At 39.9% G+C, this 21,886-nt stretch overlaps 1 protein-coding gene and 1 non-coding gene across 4 annotated transcripts in view; both read right to left on the bottom strand.

Moving 5' to 3' along the window:
• Window positions 1-21,886, bottom strand: part of DIAPH2 (diaphanous related formin 2) — a 1,060,116-nt gene that overhangs the window by 274,685 nt on the left and 763,545 nt on the right. For all 3 annotated transcript variants that reach the window (XM_053581174.1, XM_053581176.1, XM_053581177.1), the window contains one exon: window positions 9,594-9,758. In XM_053581174.1, coding sequence (XP_053437149.1) covers window positions 9,594-9,758 — 165 coding nt within the window. The remainder of the gene's footprint in view (window positions 1-9,593; window positions 9,759-21,886) is intronic.
• LOC128578627 (U6 spliceosomal RNA) lies at window positions 14,803-14,909 on the bottom strand. Its single transcript, XR_008377766.1, has one exon. It is a non-coding gene; the product is annotated as a U6 spliceosomal RNA (small nuclear RNA).

Below are 21,886 nucleotides of genomic sequence, written 5' to 3'. Positions count from 1 at the left end.
CATACAATGTGACAGTCTTTAAAGATTCAATATGTGGACATGCTGGAGAAGACCTACTGTGCACTCGCCACTTGTCCTACTGCTAGGCTTTCCCCAACTTTCCCAAGTTTGGGGCTATGGGATGGATGCTGTAAAGGGTTCTTACTTCCAGAACTCCCAAGACTGAAGGAGCCCATCCCCTTCTTCCGCCAACGCAGACTCCTAGTCTGGGCTGGAGGAGACGCCAGGGGCTCTCAGCAGAGACCCTCAAGGGGCTCCCATCTCCCCCTCTCTCCAACACATTCCCTCTCCAAAGTTGGCCTAAGATGACTGGATGGCAGAAAACTTTCTAGCACCCCCCGCAACCCTGCCCAACACAACTCCGACCAACGGGGAGGGGAGACTTCGCCAGACCTGCAGGAAAGCAAAGAGTGCCATGGCATCATAACTCACAGCAACCTAAAACTCCTGGGCTCAAGCAATCCTCTTGCTTCAGTTTTAAACTGGTGAACTCAAGCAATCCACCTGCCTCAGCCTCCCAGAGTGCTAGGATTACAGGCTTGAGCCACCGTGACCAGCCTGGTAGTTCCAGGCCGGCGACTTCCCTGTTCAGGGTGCTTAGGTATGGTCAAAATGGCTGCACTTAGACTCTCTCATCCTTCCTTTTTTGCCAGAGCCCCACAATTCCGAGTTACTGCAAGAGAACAATGAACACATGGGCCAGGGGCGGACAGAAGGTGGCTGACTGAAGCCAGCTTTCCACAGAGGCTCCCATCCAGAAGGAGAGTTAAAGGACAGAAATTTAGCAAGTAACCTGGCGGATTAGAGCTGCACCAAGAGAGAAGGTTGAAGAATGCACATCAACCCAGCTGAGGCGAGCTGCGAACCCAAGGATACAAATAAAAGGTACAAAATCCATCACCAAATGGACGGGAGTCCCCTCCCCCATGAGAAGGGCTCAGAGTACCCCATGAACAAATGAGCAGAGTTCAATAGTCCTCCCATTATACTCCCAGCACTCCCCTCCACTCTCACTCTGAGGTCTGGAGGCCTGTCCCCCAGGAGTCTAGATTCTTGGGTGATTTCTTGAGGGGTGTGGACAGGGCCTGGGCTGCTGCTGGTCAGTGCTGATTTGGCAGCATGGGAGTGAGGAGAGGACAGCCGGCTGAGAGGGAACCATGCCGGAGCGGCAGTGCCCCAAGGCACAGAGCAGCAGCCGTTTTTGGCAACAATAGGGCTCACCCCTGGATATTCTGGAGTCACACCCCCTGTCTCTCTGGGCAACCAGAGGAGGTCGGGCATCTTCCAAGGTGGCAACCACCGTTGGAACAGATCTGGGACGGAAACACAGGCCCTGAGAATAAAGGGTTTGCCTGAGGTGGTACCGGCCTGGGTGGAGTGCAGGGACTAGAAAATGCATGCACAGTGCCGCAGACTCCCAGGGTGGGGCTGACCCAGAGGACCGCTTTACTAACCCTAAGATGCACCCGGCCCCCAGGAGATCATCAGCCTAGACAAAGGAGGGCAGGAGGCTAGAACTGACAGCTAACCATGCTGCGAATACAAACTACCAGGCAGCAGCAAACAGAGGGCCTGAGGTACAGGTTCTATGAACTCAACACAGCTTCTCTTCTACAGGGGGACTTAGCTGGGACAGAAATAAATTCCGCAAAGTTGCTCTGTTCTGTCAGTAACATCAATCGGGGGCAGGTGAACACCCTCAGCCTCCATCAAGTGCCCGAGGTTGTCAGGCCTCACCTCCCCTGGCCGGATAGAGGCAGAGACCAGCGGCCTGGCTGAGGAGACATAGATTTCCTTGTGATTCAGGCAGGTGCAAACCCCTGGAGTATCTGCTCATTGGAGGCAACTGGGTCACAGCCCTGCAGGGTTATCAGTGACTGAATGTGACAGAGGTACAAGGTGGGAAAGGAGGCATCAACCTTCCCAGAATAATCTATTTTCTGGGTAGGTCCTTGTGACCTCACGGAGCACCGGAGCAAGTCATATTTGAGTTGTCAGCAGACCCCTGCGATCTAGTTGCCAGAGAACTTTTAAAACTCTTCCACCTGAGACAGGTACTGACTGAGACAATTGATTTGGACCTTCTGAATTGAGCCAATCGCCCGAGGACAATCCAAGTGGTGCCTTGGGTGTGTGGTTGTAGGAAGGTTTGATTTTCCTTTTCCAATTATTGCCTGTGGGGGGCAGGGTGACTTAATTGCTGGTATTAATCCACAGCTGAGACTTCAACCTAGAGTAACAGTTTCACTAGGGTCAGACAGAGCCTAGCTGAAAACAAGACAGAGCCACTTAGCCCCACCATACCAAACAGGTCCCCAGTTTCTCAGGCTGTAGCACAGTACAGGTCCTCAGCAAAGCTCCAGGGGAAAAGTCAAACGGTGTAAAATAATCATGGGGCAGAATCAGCAGAAAAACTCTGGTAACACGAATAACCAGAGTAGATCAACACCCCCCCCCCCAAGGAAAGATATGGCACATGTAACTGAAGATCCAATTCATAAACAAATGGCCAAGGCGGCGCCTGTGGCTCAGTGAGCAGGGCACTGGCCCCATATACCGAGGGTGGTGGGTTCAAGCCCAGCCCCGGCCAAACTGCAACAAAGGAATAGCCAGGCGTTGTGGCAGGCGCCTGTGGTCCCAGCTACTCGGGAGGCTGAGGCAGGAGAGTCACCTGAGCCCAGGAGTTGGAGGTTGCTGTGGGCTGTGTGACACCACGGCACTCTACCGAGGGTGATAAGGTGAAACTCTGTCTCTACAAAAAAAATTAAAAAAAAACAAAAAAAACAAATGGCCGAGATGTGAGAAATCAAATTCAGAATTTGGATTGCAAACAAGATTAATAGAATGGAGGAAAATTTGCATTAGAAATTCGAGGAGCAATTCAAAAGATGGAATTAGAAATTCGAGGAGAAATTCAAAAGTTGCCTCAAGAATTCAATGAATTTAAAGACAAAACCATCAAAGATTTTGACACATTGAAGCAAGAATTTGCAGTCCTCAAAGATCTGAAAAATACAGTAGAATCTCTCAGTAACAGAGTGGAGTAAGCAGAAGAAAGGATTTCTGACATTGAAGACAAAGCTTTTGAATGTTCCCAAACTCTCAAAGAGGAAGAGAAATGGAGAGCAAAAATGGATCATTCTCTCAGACAGCTCTGGGATAATTCAAACAAGGCTTATATCCACCTCATTGGAATTCCTAAAAGCCATGAAGTGGCTTCACAAGGCACAGAAGCCCTTCTCCATGAAATTATGACAGAAACATTTCCAGACATGTCAAGAGATTCTGAAATTCAGATAGCAGACAGATTCAGAACCCCAGCACCACCCAACCCGAATAAGTCATCCCCCAGGGACTTCATAATTAACTTCACTAAAGTTAATATGAAGGAGAAAATTCTGAAAGCAGCCAGAGAAAACCAGGTAAGAAAACCATTACCTACAAAGAGAAGAATATCAGAATGACTGCAGAACTCTCTGCTGAAACTTTTCAAGCCACAAGAGGGTGGTCATCGACTCTTAATCTCCTAAAACAAAATAACTTTCAACCCGGATCCTGTATCCAGCTAAACTGAGTTTCATGTATGATGGAGAAATTAAATACTTTAATGACATTCACATGTTGAAGAAATTTGCCATAACCAAACAAGCTCTTCAGGATATTCTCAGAACTATACTTCATAATGACCAGCCCAATTCTCTACCACAAAAGTAAACTCACTCAGAAACTTTTGATCAAACTCCAACTTCCACAGTGGTGAAAGGGTAATAATATGATGAGATTTCAATTATTAATATTTATGCACCCAACCAGAATGTGCCTCAATTTATAAGAGAAACTCTAACAGACATGAGCAACTTGATTTCCTCCAGCTCCATAACAGTCAGAGATATTAACACTCCTTTGGCAGTGTTGGATAGATCCTCCAATAAGAAGCTGAGCAAAGAAATTTTAGATTTAGGGCAGCGCCTGTGGCTCAACGAGTAGGGCGCCGGTCCCATATGCTGGAGGTGGCGGGTTCAAACCTAGCCCCGGCCAAAAACAAAAAAAAACAAAGAAATTTTAGATTGAAACCTAACCATCCGACATTTGGTTTAGCAGACATCTACAGAACATTTCATCCCAACAAAACTGAATACACATACTTCTCATCAGCCCATGGAACATACTCCCAAATTGATCACAATTTAGGTCACAAGTCTAACCTCAGTAAATTTAAAGGAATAGAAATTATTCCTTGCATCTTCTCGGATCACCATGGAATAAAAGTTGAACTTAATAACAACAGGAATCTGCATACTCATACAAAAACATGGAAATTAAATAACCTTATGCTGAATGATAGCTGGGTCATAGACGAGATTACAAAGGAAAATGCCAAATTTTTGGAACAAAAAGACAATGAAGACATGAATTATCAGAACTTCTGGGATACTGCAAAGGCAGTCCTAAGAGGGAAATTTATAGCACTGCAAGCCTTCCACAAAGAAACGGAAAGAGAGGAAGATAACAACTTAATGGGACAACTCAAGCAACTGGAAAAGTAAGAACATTCCAACCCCAAACCCAGTAGAAGAAAAGAAATGAGCAGAATTAAATGAAATTGAAAACAAAACAATTATACAACAGATCAATAAGTCAAAAAGTTAGCTTTTGAAAAGGTCAATAAAATAGATAAACATTTGGCTAACCTAACCAGGAAAAAAAGAGTAAAATCTTTAATTTCATCAATCAGAAATGACAAAGACGAAATAAAAACAGACTCCTCAAATTCACAAGAAACTTTATTCTCAGAAATATGAAAATCTGGAGGAAATTGACCAATACCTGGAAGCACGTCACCTTCCAATAATTAGCCAGAATGAAGTGGAAATGTTGAACGGGCCTTTATCAAGTTCTGAAATAGCATCAACCATTCAAAATCTCCCTGAAAAGAAAAGCCTGGGACCAGATAGCTTCACATCAGAATTCTACCAAACCTTTAAAGAGGAACTAGTACCTATATTTCTCAACCTGTTCCAAAATATAGAAAAAGAAGGAAGACTACCCAACATGTTCTATGAAGCAAACATCACCCTGATCCCCAAACCAGGAAAAGACCCAACAAGAAAAGAAAATTATAGACCAATATCACTAATGAATACAGATACAAAACTATTCAACAAGATCCTAACAAACAGAATCCAGCAACACATCAAACAAATTATACATCATGATCAAGCTGGTTTTATCCCAGTCTCAAGGCTGGTTCAATATACGTAAATGTATAAATATAATTCAGCATATAAACAAATTAAAAAACAAAGACCATATGATTCTCTCAATTGATGCAGAAAAAGCTTTTGATAATATTCAGCATCCCTTCATGATCAGAACACTTAAGAAAATTGGTATAGAAGGGACATTTCTTAAACTCATAGAGGCCATCTACAGCAAACCCACAGCCAATATTGTATTGAATGGAGTTAAATTGAAATCATTTCCTCTCAGATCAGGAACCAGACAAGGCTGCCCAATTGTCTCCACTGCTCTTGAACATTGTAATGGAACTTCTAGCCATCACAATTAGGGAAGAAAAGGCGATTAAGGGTATCCATATAGGGTCAGAAGAGATCAAACTTTCGCTCTTTGAAGATGATATGATTGTATATCTGGAAAACACCAGGGATTCTACTACAAAACTCTTAGAAGTGATCAAGGAATACAGCTTGTTACAAAATCAACATTCATAAATCAGTAGCCTTTATATATACCAACAATAGTCAAGTTGAAAAAACAGTTAAGGACTCTATTCCATTCACAGTAGTGTCAAAGAAGATGAAATATTTGGGAGTTTATCTAACAAAGGACGTGAAGAATCTCTATAAAGAGAACTATGAAACTCTAAGAAAAGAAATAGCTGAAAATGTTAACAAATGGAAAAACATACCATGCTCATGGCTGGGAAGAATCAACATTGTTAAAATGTCCATACTACTGAAAGCAATATACAATTTTAATGCAATCTCTATTAAAGCTCCACTGTCATACTTTAAAGATCTTGAAAAAATAATACTTCATTTTATATGGAATCAGAAGAAACCTCGAATAGCCAAGACATTACTCAGAAATAAAAACAAAGCAGGCAGAATCACGCTACTGGACCTCAGACTATACTATAAATCGACAGTGATCAAAACAGCATGGTACTGGCACAAAAACAGAGGTAGATGTATGGAACAGAATAGGGAACCAAGAGATGAACCCAGGTACTTACTGTTATTTGATCTTTGACAAGCCAATTAAAAACATTCAGTGGGGAAAAGATTCCCTATTTAACAAATGGTGAACTGGCTGGCGACCTGTAGAAGACTGAAACTCGTCCCACACCTTTCATTATTAACTAAGATAGACTCTCACTGGATTAAAGATTTAAACTTAAGACATGAAACTATAAAAATACTAGAAGAGAGTGCAGGGAAAACTCTTTAAGAAATTGGTCTGGGCAAATATTTTATGAGGAGGACCCCCCGGGCAATTGAAGCAGCTTCAAAAATACACTACTGGGACCTTATCAAACTAAAAACCTTCTGCACAGCCAAGAACACAGTAAGTAAAGGAAGAAGATAGCCCTCAGAATGGGAGAAGATATTTGCAGGTTATATCTCTGACAAAGGTTTAATAACCAGAATCCATAGAGAACTCAAACGTATAAGCACGAAAAGAACAAGTGATCTCATCGCAGGCTGGGCAAAGGACTTGAAGAGAAGCTTCTCCAAAGAAGACAGGCGCACGGCCTACAGACATATGAAAAAATGCTCATCATCCTTAATCATCCGAGAAATGCAAATCAAAACTACTTTGAGATATCATCTAACTCTAGCAAGATTGGCCCATATCACAAAATCCTAAGACCAGAGATGTTGGCATGGATGTGGAGAAAAGGGAACACTTCTACACTGCTGGTGGGAATGCAAATTAATACATTCCTTTTGGAAAGATGTTTGGAGAACACTTAGAGATCTAAAAATAGATCTGCCATTCAATCCTATAATTCCTCTACTAGGTATATACCCAGAAGACCAAAAATTACATTGTAACAAAGATATTTGTACCAGAATGTTTATTGCAGCCCAATTCATAATTGGTAAGTCATGGAAAAAGCCCAAATGCCCATTGATCCACGAATGGATTAATAAATTGTGGTATATGTACACCATGGAATATTATGCAGCCTTAAAGAAAGGTGGAGACTTTACCTCTTTCATGTTGACACGGATGGAGCTGGAACATATTCTTCTTAGTAAAGTATCTCAAGAATGGAAGAAAAAGTATCCAATGTACTCGGCCCTACTATGCAACTAATTTATGGCTTTCATATGAAAGCTATAAGCCTGTTATAACCCAAGAATAGGGGGAAGGGGGAGAAGGGGGGGGAAGGTGATTGGTGGGATTACACCTACGGTGCATCTTACAAGGGTACGTGTGAAACTTAATAAATGTAGAATATAAATGTCTTAACATAATAACTAAGAAAATGCCAGGAAGGCTATATTAACCAGTGTGATGAAAATATGTCAAATGGTCTATGAAACCAGTGTATGGTGCCCCATGATGGCATTAATGTACACAGCTATGATTTAATAATGAAATAAAATAAAATAAAATAAAATAAAAAGATTCAATATGTGTTTAACCAAGTTACTTTTTCATGGAGATTGACAATATTAATTATATTTATTTTTATATCTCCATTTTCTCATAGGCATTGTTGTTACAAAAGTAATTTATTGAATTTATCATTTCAGTGTGTCAACTGAAGTATATTTTCTGGTTCCCATTCTTTTCTAGTATACTTTCTTTATAAACATAATCCAAGTAGATATAACCAGGGTATTTATGTCTTCATATCATATTTGCAGCTTTTAAGTTTTTTTTAATTTCAGATTAATATGAGGGTACAATTTGGATAAATTGTTTGTATGTGTTAAGTAAACTCCAAGTTGTAATTGGGCCCCTCACCCAGGAGGTGTGCCATATACCCCTACCTTGTGCCCATTAGGTCAGAACTTACCTCTTCTCATTGCCAGAAGAATACATTCTGCTTGTTATTGGTCAGCTAAAAGGTCAAATATGTGTCTCTATGAAGGGGAAAAGACCTAAATCATAGTCAGGCATTGTGGTAGGTACCTGTAGTCCCAGCTACTTGGGAGGCTGAGGCAAGAGAATTGCTTAAGCTGAAGAGTTGGAGGTTGCTGTGAGCTGTGATGCCACAGCACTCTACCAAGGGTGACATAGTGAGACTCTGTCTCAAAAAAAAAGGAAAGAAAAGAAAAGTAAAAGAAAAAGACTTAAATCAGCTGATATTTTCAGCAAAAAAAAAATGGGTATTCATATTGATGAAAGATTTTTTTTTTATTTCAAATTAACATGGGGGTACAAATTTTTAGATTACATTGTTTTCATTTCCAACATAAAATTCCATTTGCAAAAGAGTCCCTCACCCAGGGAGCATGTCGTACACCCTCACAATGTACACATTAGGTAAGCTCCTGCCACATGCCTTCCCTCCTTCTGCCAATCATCCTCCCCCGCCAGAAAGTTTTTGATTTAGTTTCTCTTACCAAAGCTCCTTATTTAACTGCTGGGGTGTGCTCTGGGTTATGTTTCCTGGGTTAGTAGCTGAAAGCAATTTGACTTCCACGCATATTCATATCTCACAGATTATACAAGTCACATTAAAATCACACAATTTCATGGGACAATAGCATTGATTAAGAGAGGGAATGTTATGTAACAAATCACTGCTTTGGGGATAGAAACACACTTCAAACTTCAAGAAATTTGTTTGCTAACTGATCTTGCTTCTGGGGATTATTGCGGGAGTTCCTTGTTTAAAATATATGAACTTTTTGCGTGTTTGATATCAACTATTATACATACCTTTCTGTTACTTCACAGTCTGCTTTCCTTTGTTGGATGCAGAGAAGATGCATTTCCACAGCATAGATACAGCAAAACCTTTGATTCCTTCTAGTGTCATAAATTGTGCCCTAATTGCCCACCCACAATTAATGCTATTATTTACTGTTGTCCTCAAGAGTTACAGTCTAAAACAAGAGGCCACATCATAAAAGAAACTTTAGATATTTGAGGTAATTTACATAACTCAATTCAAAATCAGTTTCTCATTTATGCCAGGAAAAATAATTGTTCATAAACCATAGCATTTTAATGTATTAAGTAAAAGATGATTTTAGATATCTATTTTTGAATTTGGTGAAATTATATTATTATGTTATATAAAAACCAGGGTCATTTAAGTACCGATCCATTCATTTCCTATAAAATTTCAATAGAATATTTCCCATGTATACCTAATACTGAAGATAATTCATTTAGGTTCTCATTATATGCTAAGCCAGCCATGGCTTATAATTTTTATAAGGCAGAACTCTTCAATAAGCCATATTAAAGGTTAAAAACATCTGTCAATTCCAGTTAATATACTATAACATGAAATCAATACAGTCAATAGGCACATAAAATGACAATAGAAGACATTTAAAAATAAAAGCAGCAAGCCTTGAAATGCTTCAAGATGCATTACTCACCAAAAACAGAGTTCGGAAGTTGCTGAGATCACCAAAAAACTCTTCTATGCTCACTGTCTTAGAGTCAAAAATGAAGTATTCTCCAAGATTCTCATAGAGTTTTGTCATGTTGCTGTGCATCGTAACCAGTTTTTCATATTGGTCTCTTGCACACTTTGTAAAGCTGTAACTTTGTGTTAAGGAACATGATCCAATAGTAACTTCAAGGTGCGTACTAGATATTGACTAAATTAAAGCATTTGCTTCTAGAAATACATTTGTATGCACAAATACTTATGTATTACTTTTCTAATGGCTGCCATGATACCACACCAAAGATGGGATAGCTTAAACGATAGAAATTTATTTTCTCACAATTCTGGAGGCTAGAAGTCTGAGATTAGGGTGTCAGCAGGTTTGGTTTCTTCTGAGGCCTCTCTTCTTGTCTTGCAGATGGCCTCCTTCTTGCTTACATAGTCATCCCTTTCTCTGTGTTTTCTCTGTCATAACCTCCTCTTCTTACACCAGTCATGTTGGACTAGGGCCCATTCTAACAGCTAGCTTTTAACTTAATTACCTCATTAAAGGCCCTATCTCCAAATACAGTCACATTCTGAGGTGCTGGGTGGTTAGGACTTCAATATACAAATTTCATGGAGTATACAATTTAACCCCTAGTAACTTGCTGAAGTCATTATATTGGTGAGTTTTGAAGATCTTTAAATTAGGCAGAACTCGTCAATATAAAACCATGCAGAACATGTTTGTCAGAAAATGTTTGCTGGCTGGGTGTGGTTGCTCAAGCTTGTAATCCCAGCACTCTGGGAGGCCGAAGGCAGGTGTACTGCTTGAGTTCAGGAGTTTGAGACCAGCCTGAGTAAGAGTGAAACCTCATCTCTACTAAAAATAGAAAAATTAGCTGTGTGTGGTGGCAGGCACCTGTAGTCCCAGCTACTCAGGAGGCTTAGGCAAGAGGATTGCTTGAGCCCAGGGGTTTGAGGTTACTGTAAGCTTCAAGGACAACATGGCACTCTACTCAGGGTGATAGAGTGAGAGTCTGTCTCGAGAAAAAAAAAAAAAAAAGAAAGAAAAGAAGAGAAAAGAAAACGTTTGTTAAATGAAAACATAAACACCAGAAAATTGCATCATATCTTCTATGAATAGGATAGGAAACAAGCAGCAACAAAAAACTTTTAAATATACAGAGGGTGCCAAAAAAAGAAAATATATATAGGGCGGTGCCTGTGGCTCAAAGGGGTAGGGCGCCGGCCCCATATGCCGGAGGAGGCGGGTTCAAACCCAGCTCGGCCAAAAACTGCAAAAAAAAAAGAAAAGAAAACAATAGATATATACACACACACATTTTAAAAAAGCTAAAAAACACATTAAAATTGTAATAATATATACCAATAACATTTGTTATGTTGTATATTGTACCTTATATCTCTTATAATTGCAGAAGTCAAATGTGACTTGAGTATAATTTTAATACAATTTTTTCCTTTTTTAAAATGTGCATACTTTTTTTGCATCTCTGTGTATATATATTCTTTTTAAACACACATATTCTATATAAATAGAGATAAAAGAAGTTACAGTGAATTCTATATATGAATTTATAAATACACACACATACATGGAGGTAAGGAGAGGCAGAGAGAGAGAGAGAGAGAGAGAGAAAAGAAGGTGATGGGGTTCTAGACACACTACCTTAAAATATGGTACCTTGGCATTTGAGAAAACAGCAAAATCAAGGTCTCTTTGATCTTCTCCTCATCCTTTTTCCATGAAGCAGGCAGGCCAGAAAATAATTCCCTGGCCTGCCTTTGAAGCAGGTCATAAGATCTTCCTTTCAGAGCTGTCCCCCATACCTGGAGGAAAGCAATGCCCTTACTTGTGTAGACATAAGGACACAGAGAAGAATCTGAGGAAATAGGTCTTGCCACTCAGTCCCCCACCACCCTGCCTTAACCTTCAGTTGATCACCATTAGATCATACCCACTTTGTCCAATTATATTTCCCTGATGTCTACTTGCCATCAAACCTAAGCATAAAAATACATGTTTCCCTGATTCTTTTTTTTTTTTTGGCCGGGGCTAGGTTTGAACCCTCCACCTCCAGCATATGGGGCTGTCACCCTACTCCTTTGAACCACAGGTGCCGCCCTGTTTCCCTGATTCTTTAGGTCTTCATTTCTAAAGGCTCCTGTGTCAAATAAAACGTACATTAGATAAACTTGTATGCTTTGCTCCTATTAATATGTCTTTTGTTATAGAAGTCTCAACCACAAACCTAACATTGAGTAAGAAAAATCTCTCCACCTCTACAAAGCAGAAGAGGCATGTGGCAAGAAAGGGAGGAGAGGGAAAGGGAGAGAAGGAGAGGGAAAAAAAGGGAAAGAGAATTTCCTATAGTACTAGAGAGCATTTTCTGTATCTATAGTACCTTAATCACCGAAAGGGCCTATTAAAACACAGATAGCTGTTTGCAGAGGCCTGAGAATTATCATTTCTAACTAGCTCCCAGCTCATGTTGATGTTGCTTGTCTGGGACCACACTTTGTGTAGTATGTCCCAGAAAATCACACACAAACTATTATCTCTAGAAATTAATTATACCACTGTTTTAAAAAATGTTTAATAAGTGATAATGATAACAACCATTACTATCAAAGCATAAAATGAACCATATATATAAATGTGTCCGATTAAAGATACCTCACTATATACAAATGTATACTTATACAAAGAAATTGTAATACTTATTTCCTAATTATGGAAGATCAATATAGTTGGAAAATGACCTTTTTTTACAACTTAGACATATAAAAACAAATGAGTCAAGTAACATTCCCAACTCAGAAACAAGTATTGTGGATATTTTGGAGAATTTCCTTCTGGTCTTTCTTATATGTCTAATAATTTTTGATTGTTAATTGATAAGAATGTTTCAGAGAAAAGTAAGCAAACTAACCATAAAGAATAAAGGAAACCAAATCGCTGCATTAAAGTTAGAGCTAAATCCATTAAAAATCAATAATGATTATAGACCTCAAATTTCTTTAGATGGGAAAGTAATAGACTTGGAATTGTAATGAAGGATAATAGCACAGTCTGGGGCATACTATTTTAAGATCCACTATGGTATATTAATATTTTGTGCTATTATTTTATCAGGTACTGATAATTGTGCCTTGAAAAACTTGATTTTATAAGGTTTTCTGAATTCTTCAGCTGTGTTTTATTATAACCTGGGGCCAAATTTATTTTCCATGGGAACACAGCTCTCATTTTATAATGGAAGTCAATGGGGAAATCAGACCATTTCTGGAAAATTACTTTGCAGCCGACACTTAAGGAATAGACCATGATCTTAAAAGTGAGATGCCCCCTACCTCTGTTTTTTTTTTTGGCTACTTAAGTATTAGCATTCACATTAACAACACATCTCCTTTCATACTAACAAGTGACATCATTAAATCTTTCAACCCTCAAGTCCATTTTGATGTCAGTAGACCTGAAAGAATATATTTCTGACAGACTGTACTTTCTTTTTCCCAGCAAGAGTACATAAAGCTTCACATGCATTCTGATTTTACCTTTCAGACTGTCACCATATATTTTTTGATTTTAAGAAAAGTTAAACATCCTCTTTAAGTGGAGCAGAAATAAGAGTCTTCATTTCTTAGCACAGAATGAAAATGTGACTTTAGTTTTCTAGTCTCTTTCCTAAATAAAACAGATTCATGCCAGAGATGTGCTAGGCAGAAACACTTTGCAAAGGTCACTTACTTGTAATCTATTTGCAATCCAAATCACAAAACTGTTTGTGTATTTCAGAAAGCTCAACATTTGTACAACACAGAGAGAAAGCCAAAGATAACAAAAAAAGCAAAAATGTGTATGTTCCCCATTTATCATAATAATTTTTCTCCAGCTAAAACATGTCCATGTAGTGATACACGATTTTATAAATTTGTTCTTATAAAACAAAAAATTATTTCAGCAATTCTGTTTGTATTCCAAAGTGAGAAAAGTTAAAATATTCTGGGAATGGCTGATCTTTAAAATAACAAATAGAAAGCAGCCCAGTCTCTTTATGTCCTTCACTTATCTTCCAAGTGATTACTCTGTACAAGGGATAGATGACATGAGTCAGCACTGACGTCTTTCACGATTGCAACCAAATCATCAAATCCTACCTGGGATTGCAGGTAAGAAAGGAACTGGATAACATCATTCCCTTTCATCCCTTTATTTCCTTTGAGAAATTCTTATTTTATTTTTTGAGCAGGCACTAAAGATCCAGGTTGGTACTACACTAAATATTATGATTGACAATGATCATTAAAGCCTTAATCTCCACCCCAAAGAAGTGTGTAATCTGATAGTACAAATAATTCCACCATCATCAATTTGCATGTATATAAGCCTTTACCATTTACAATATACATTTCCTTCCATTATATACCATATTGTTCATAACAGCCTTTTCAAAAAGGGAGAGAAATATTACTATTCAAATTTTAGAGTTGTGGAAGCTAGAGAAAAGGCACTCATTCTTCTAGGGTTACAATGGAGCATCAAGATAGTCTCTGGCATGATAGCTAGCACTTTTCATATAGGAGAAGTGTATTATTTACAATGATAATGACCTTCATGTTGCCAAATCCAACACTCACTCCTCTGTTCTCCGTTTGAGGTCTCAGCAGCATATAACACATTTCGCCACTTCTCTTACTTTCTGTCACACACACCCTCATGCTTTAAAACTTTTTTCTCTTACTTCTTCTCCTTCTCTGGCAACTTCTGTAAACCATTAGAGTACCCCGAGGGCTTGGTCCTGAGCCCTCCACTTATATTCTGTCTAGTTAATTTCAGCAATTCACATGGTTTAAAATATCATATTGAAGGCCGGGTGCCATGGCTCACACCTGTGATCCTAGCACTCTGGGAGGCTCAGGCGGGTGGACTGCCCTGAGCTCACAGGTTTGAGACCAGCCTGAGCAAGAGCGAGACTCTGTCTCTAAAAATAGCCGGGTGTGGTCATGTGTACCTGTAGTCCCAGCTACTCAGGAGGCTGAGGCAGGAGGATCACTTGAGCCCAGGAGTTTCAGGTTGCTGTGAGCTCTGACACCACAGCACTCTACCAAGGGTGACAAAGTCAGACTCTGTCTCAAAAAAAAAAAAATCATATAAATAACTCACCCCATTTTTTTTTTCTCTAGGAAAAAATATGGAAGGCTTCACGAATTTGCGTGTCATCCTTGCACAGGGGCCATGCTAATCTTCTCTGTATCGTTCCAATTTTAATATATGTGCTGCCGAAGCGAGCACAATAACTCTCAAATTTTTATATCCTACTCCAACATCTCCCCTGAGGTACAGACTTTCATAATCATCTGTCTGCATGTCTTTTCTACTTGAATGTTATTTTATAGCATCTGCTGATATCTTAAATGTAAATCCCTTCCTGAACCCATGGAATAAAATCTAAACTCCTTCCCATGGTTTATAATGCTCTTCATGATCTTTCCTTTACCTACATCTTCAAGCTAATCTGATGCCGTTCTCCCTCTGAAGTACTATGCCTAGCTGCGTTATCCTCTTTCTGTTCCTTGGATACATCAAAGTCATAGACAAATCAGGGCCTTTGCTCTTGCTATTCTCTCTGCCAAGAATGTTTCTTTCCCATGGAGTCATTCAATCTTAGCTCACACGTCGCTTCCTCAGAGAGGCATTCCTCAACCATCCAATCTAAAATATCCATTCCTGTCACTCTTTCTCTGACCTATTTGATTTTGTTCTGAGAACTTAATCACCATCAGTTATTATCTCTTGTGTGGATTATATTTTGCTTATTTACCTATTTATTGGTTACCTTTCCCCCCACTGGAAAGTACAGTCCATGTACTCTCTTATTGACCACTGACCCATCAGCACTTAGAATAGTACCTGGCATGTACTAGAAATAGTAGCAGCACTGGGCGCAGTGGCTCACGCCTGTAATCCTAGCACTCTGTGAGGCTGGGGCGGGTGGACTGCCTGAGCTTATAGGTTCTAGACCAGCCTGAACCAGAGTGGTCTAAAATTAGCCGGGTGTTGTGGTGGGCACCTGTAGTCCCACTCAGGAGGCTGAGGCAAGAGAATCACTTGAGCCCAATATTTTGAGGTTGCTGTGAGCTACTGATACAGGATTCCACCACCCAGGGATGGACAGGGATCCCCCATTCTCTAGGCCCAGGTGAGTTCAGAAATCAGACCCCCATTTCCAGGCACAAGCAGGCTCCTTTTCCAGGACATACCCTCTGTGCTCTAAAAGGATCATGAACAAAGCAGTCTGAGATGGCTTTTTGGGTGGTTCCACCTCGAGTAGTGAGCACACACCCTAATCCAGTGGAAGTAGCAAGGAAAATAATTTTATGGTTGGGGGTCACTACAACATGAGGAACTGTATTAAAGGGTCGCAGCATTAGGAAGGTTGAGAACCACTTCCCTAATCCCTTCTTGGAAACCAAAACTGTAAGGACCTGATAACTTTGCCCTAGTGGAGGAGAAACTACATTCATTCATTTGTTAATGCACTCATTGACTTTGAAAAGATGTTTTTCCACCTACCAAGTCCTGGCCAAGTGTAATTCTCAAGACCTAATATCCCTAGATAAAAGAGCCCACATGGAGACTCCCTAGTTAGTTCTTTCCCCCTTCCAGAAGCTCGGGTGCTTTTTATTTCTTCCATATTCCTTTCTAATAAAATCTTATCTTACCACTGATCTGTGGTCTGTGGGTTCATCCTTCAAGTCCCCGAGACCAAGGACCTACTGAAGAAGAAATTCTCGTATCACTATTACGCCTCGGCACTCTACAAAGGGCAACAAAGTGAGACTTTTGTCTCAAAAAAAAAAAAAAAGAAATATTAGCAGTAGCAAAAAAGTGAAACTCAACAATGAAAGTAATAATTATACCTCTCCTTTACTTTTTAATTAACTCTGTGTGAGGCACTGTGCAATGCTTCACATGGCATAGCTCATTTAATCCTCACAGCAGCTTTCTGAGGTAAAAAATTTGCCCAAGGATGGGTGGTGCCTGTGGCTCAAAGGAGTGGGGTGCCGATCCTGCATACAGGAGGTGGTGGTTTCAAACCCAGCCCCAGCCAAAGACTGCAAAAAAAAAAAAAATTGCCCAAGGTCACATGGTAATTCACAGAAATGGAAATAAGCTGAGTGTGGCTCCAGAACCCATTTTCTTAACCACTATGCTACATAGCTTCTTAAGAAATATCTGTTGGGCTGGGTGCCTGTAGCTCAGAGGCTAGGGTGATGGCCACATACACCAGAGCTGGCAGATTCGAATCCAGCTGGGGCCTGCCAAACAGCAATGACAACTACAAACAAAAAAATAGCCGGGAGTTGTGGCGGGTGCCTGTAGTCACAGCTACTTGGGAGGCTGAGGCAAGAGAATCGCTTAAGCCCAAGAGTTGGAGGTTGCTATGAGCTGTGATGCCACAGCATGCTACTGAGGGTGACAGCTTGAGACGCTTGTCTCAAAAAAAAAAAAAATTGTTGAAGGAAGAGAGCCTCATTATAACAGCACACTGCAGGATGAGTGACGCATTGACTGGAATCTTAATAAGATAAATAAATTTCACAACAAATCTTATTTATTGAGAATATCTTATGGTAATATTTCACTGTATTTGAGAACAAATTTTAATTTGCTCATATATTTTTATTAATCTTGACTTTTTTAAGAGACAGAGTCTTTGTCCTCCATGGTAGAGTGCCATGGCAGCATAGCTCACAGCAACCTCAAACTCTTGGGCTCGAGTGATCATCTTGCCTCAACCTCCCAAGTAGCTAGAGCTATAGGTGCCCACCACAACACCTGGCTACTTTTAGAGATGGGGTCTTGCTCTGGTTCATGTTGGTCTCGAACTCTTGAGCTCAAGCAATCTGCCTGCCATGGCCTCCCAGAGTGCTAGGGTTAAATGTGTGAGCCACTGCGCCCAGCCGATCTTGACATTTTGAATACATTTTACTAACAAGGTAGGTTTCAATCACATCAATTTTATTTTAAAGCTATGTATGCAACAGTGAATATATTTCTAAGTAGAATGCCAGTGAGCTTAAGTTTTGTACATTTAGACCTGGATGTTGCCTTGGTAGATACTCTAGTAGACAACATGGTTAATTTTATGTGTCAACTTGACTGGGTTAAGGGATGCCAAGATATCAGGTAAAACATTATTTATGGGTATTTCTGTGAGGGCATTTATGGGGGAGATTGGCATTTGAATCAGTAGACTGAGAAAAGATCTCCCTCAACAATGTGGGTAGAAATCATCCAATCCGTTGAGGGTCTTGATAGAACAAAAAGGTGCAGAAGGATAAATTCTCTGTTCTAGAGCCAGCACATCCATCTTCTGCCCTGGGACACTGATACTTGCATACCTTAAATTTCACAGTGTTTTATAAAACACTGGTTTTGAGGCTTTCAGACTAGGAGTAGGATATATACCATGGCCTCCCCTGGTTTTCAGGCCTGTGGACTTGAATCGGAACTACAACACTGACCTTCTTGGTTCTCCAGTTTGCAGATGGCAGATGGTAGGACATATCAGCCTCCATAATCATGTGAGCCAGTTCCCATAAGTTCTCTTGTGTGTGTGTGTGTGTGTATACCTCTGTCCTATTAACTCTGTTTCTCTGGAGAACTCTAACATAGTAGTGGATAAAATTAAAAACTGGGCATTTTATTTTTTTCCCCATATTAGAGAGTACAAATTAAGAATATGCTTTAAAGGAAATAAGGCTTAAAGGTATGTAGTAGGCTGCCTGGTAAAAAAGTAATTTATTATAAAATGCATTTTAGGAAAGGTTATTCTGGTAATTATAGGAAGTTTTGCTTATAGAAACCAAATGCCATTTTCTTATAGAAATTTAAGGTATGCTTATAACTACCTATAGATTTCTGTTCTATTTAAAACATGAAATAGGTATATATTTAACTGGACTGAGTCTACGGAGAAGAAGGAGAAAGACAGTTTTATTAGGAGAGATTTCAACTAGACTATTGTTCTTCCTTACTTGGGCTTATGGGTGAATATAATGGAGACTTTTTTTTTTTTTTTTGGCCAGGGCTGGGTTTGAACCTGCCACCTCTGGCATATGGGGCTGGTGCCATACTTCGTTGAGCCATAGGCACCACCTCCGAATATAATCGAGACTTTAGAAAGTGTGTTGTAGACTATTGTGATTGACTTCACTGGTCCAGGCAGCTTGCCCTCAGATGTGCTTTAAGAGCACTGAGGGAGAAGCTTGTGGTCATGTTTCGGGTGAAATGGGAAGGTGGGTTATGGACATAATGTAGAACTAATGCTAGAACCTGTCTTGACACAGCTCCCCAAGGAACTACTGAAGAGAAACGTAAAAGCAGCAGCCAAAGGGCATTTTCTCCTGAATACCCAGATCTCCTGGCCTTTGGTGCCACCAGAAAAAGTGACCACAGCTATAACAGCATCAAGGAACAGGGTACTTTGGAGAGGATGATTAGACTATTCTGAAATCAAAATGTAGAGGGACCGCTTCCCATTTGCCCAAGCAACCTTGGAAGTCCTTGAAATATTTAAAGAGAAGAACCCTGAGAAAACAATAGAACTTTCAAGATGAGAGTAATTCAGTCATTTATTCTCTAAAATAAATATAACCTTAAAGTGGGGCATATCTAATACACATAAACTTATTAAGTAAGGGCAGGGAAAGAAATTCAGACTTTTACTAGTCACCTTTAAAATTCCTTATTCTACAAAGACAAATATCTCTGATTTTTTTTTCAAGCTTAGAAAAAAAAATCACATCATCTTCTCCCTAACAGAAGTGTCCTTTGTAGGGTTAAACAAAAATGCGTGCAGCATTTTAAAACACTAGCAGGTAAAATGCTAATCTTTTGAAATGGTTATTAATTTGAAACTGATTGGTCTCAATCATGAATCTGCAAAATTAATTTATGAAGCATATATCAAGTTCCACACATATATTTACATTAACTCATTTGAAAATCTGACCAATGGAAGCAGTGACCACAATTACTCTGGTATTTATGCTCTAAGCAGCATTCTCTAAAGTTTAGATTATCTATGTTTTTGTGTGACAATATGCAAAATCATAGATTATAGTCCTTAGAAATATAGTAACAGTATGGACTTAAAGTTCAACCCGAAATAGCTGTAATTCCTCCAGAGGCTTGTACCAAAATAGAAAGTAGGTTATTTTCTTTACATTTTTATGTACAATTTATATTGGTTTTGACTATCTATATCTACCTGTCTGTAAACTGGTTGAGGATAAGTAATGTAATCCTTGCCCTCTAACTGGTGAAACAGTTATCACTTCATCAAATAATAGGTGGAGAAAATTGTTTGTCATTTTACTTAATTTTGATTTAAAGAGTAATTATTACCACAGAAAACTTGTTCCTTAAGAACTGGGATAAGTGGGCAGTGCCTGTGGCTCAGTGAGCAGGGTGCCAGCCCCATATACCGAGGGTGGTGGGTTCAAACCCAGCCCTGGCCAAAATGCAACAAAAAAATAGCTGGGCGTTGTGGTGGGTGCCTGTAGTCCCAGCTACTCGGGAGGCTGAGGCAGGAGAATCGCCTAAGCCCAGGAGTTGGAGGTTGCTGTGAGCCGTGTGACGCCACGGCACTCTACCAAGGGCAATAAAGTGAAACTCTGTCTCTACAAAAAAAAAAAAAAAAAAAAGAACTGGGATAAGTATTAGTTAAGCACTGGAGATGAAGGAATTTATGTATTTCATAGCTAATTGAGTCAAATAAGTTATTACAAGTTCTCATCTTCATAAGCAGTACATTACTTACTTATAGTTTCAATACAAACTTGAAACATTAAATATCATTATTGATGGATTGTTGAAGAACATGAAAAAATCAACTTGAGATCCACTTAACCTTCACGAGCTTTAGTTAGCAACATGGCATAATTACCTATTCAAATAAAAGGAAGTCACGAATATACAATCCATTAGAAAACACAGATAGCATTTCGACTTTCTATAACCTGTCAGAAAGATTCCTCTAAATGCCAAAAACAAACATGAATTTTTCCATCTAGTTTTAGTTAGAAAACTAGTTATTAATATTTCAAAGAAATATCTCTTAAAATGAGATGAAGGCACACTTAAAGTAGTGAACTTTACTTATAAACCACACATTATGTGATGAATATGCATTGATAAGTATTTAAAAATGTGAAGCACTAATGAGGATTATATGGAGTGCATTTGGGTTCAGTATAATACTTCAAAATAGTTCATGATACAGACTAAAAATCCCTTTCAAAATCATATTTCAAAAACGAGGCATAAGACATTTAAATAATATGACAAAGATGGTATAGTTAATGATAAAGACTTTGAACTAAAGTCCCCAGTTTCTAACATACCATAGGCAATTACCATATGTTGCCATGTAAAATATGCTCTTGTGTATAATGTACACCCATGTTTGAGGCCCAAACTTTCAAGAAAACACCTCCCTCACCCCCCAAAAGTGTCTGACTCTTAGCCAGGAGAGACAGACACATCTGGCGAGGGCTAACGTTCCCTTAGTAAACTGGCAGATCACAGAGCCCTCCTGCAGCTGCCCACTTTGTGAAGGCCGCCCTTCCCTTTCCTCCTGGGAGCCCTTCCCTTCCCGTCATGTCAGAGGCTAGGGTTGAGATGGTCACATGCATGGCTGGTAGGGTAGGAGTTTCTGAGGCCACTGAGCCTGAGGGCAGCCAGGCAGGTCCCTGGGGCCTGAGCCGAGCTCCTGATCCCCTCCACACAGCTGGGCCTCAGGCCTTGGCCCTTGCCCAGCAGCCCTGGCCCACCTCACCAGCCCTGCCATCACTCACTGCCCTGACAGTGGCACTCAGTAGATGCCACTGTACCCTGCTCCCACCAGATCCCATATCCTCATAGAATGGAACCCTGTAGGGCTGGGAGGCCTGAGAGGCCTGCTGGACTCCCTTGCTCCTGTGGCATACTACTTAGGTTTTATGCCACATCCTTATTTTTCCCTCCAAAATTTGGGTAAAAAATGCACATCATACATGGGAAAAGATGGTATGCTACTGAAGAGATGAATATTTTGTAATGACCCCACTTTTTTTCACAGCTGGTCTGAGTCAGCAGGGATAAAGGAAATGCTTTTTAAATCAGCTTCCAGTGAAAGCCACAAATGTGATGGTTATTACAGAGACAAAAACACTCAGCACTCCCATTTTTCTCTACCTACTTTCTTTATTTACTCCCTATGT

Source organism: Nycticebus coucang, chromosome X, assembly GCF_027406575.1.
Source record: "Nycticebus coucang isolate mNycCou1 chromosome X, mNycCou1.pri, whole genome shotgun sequence".
Lineage (NCBI taxonomy): Eukaryota > Metazoa > Chordata > Mammalia > Primates > Lorisidae > Nycticebus > Nycticebus coucang.
Note: the sequence above shows the minus strand (reverse complement) of the source record. Positions and strands in the feature narration are given on the sequence as shown.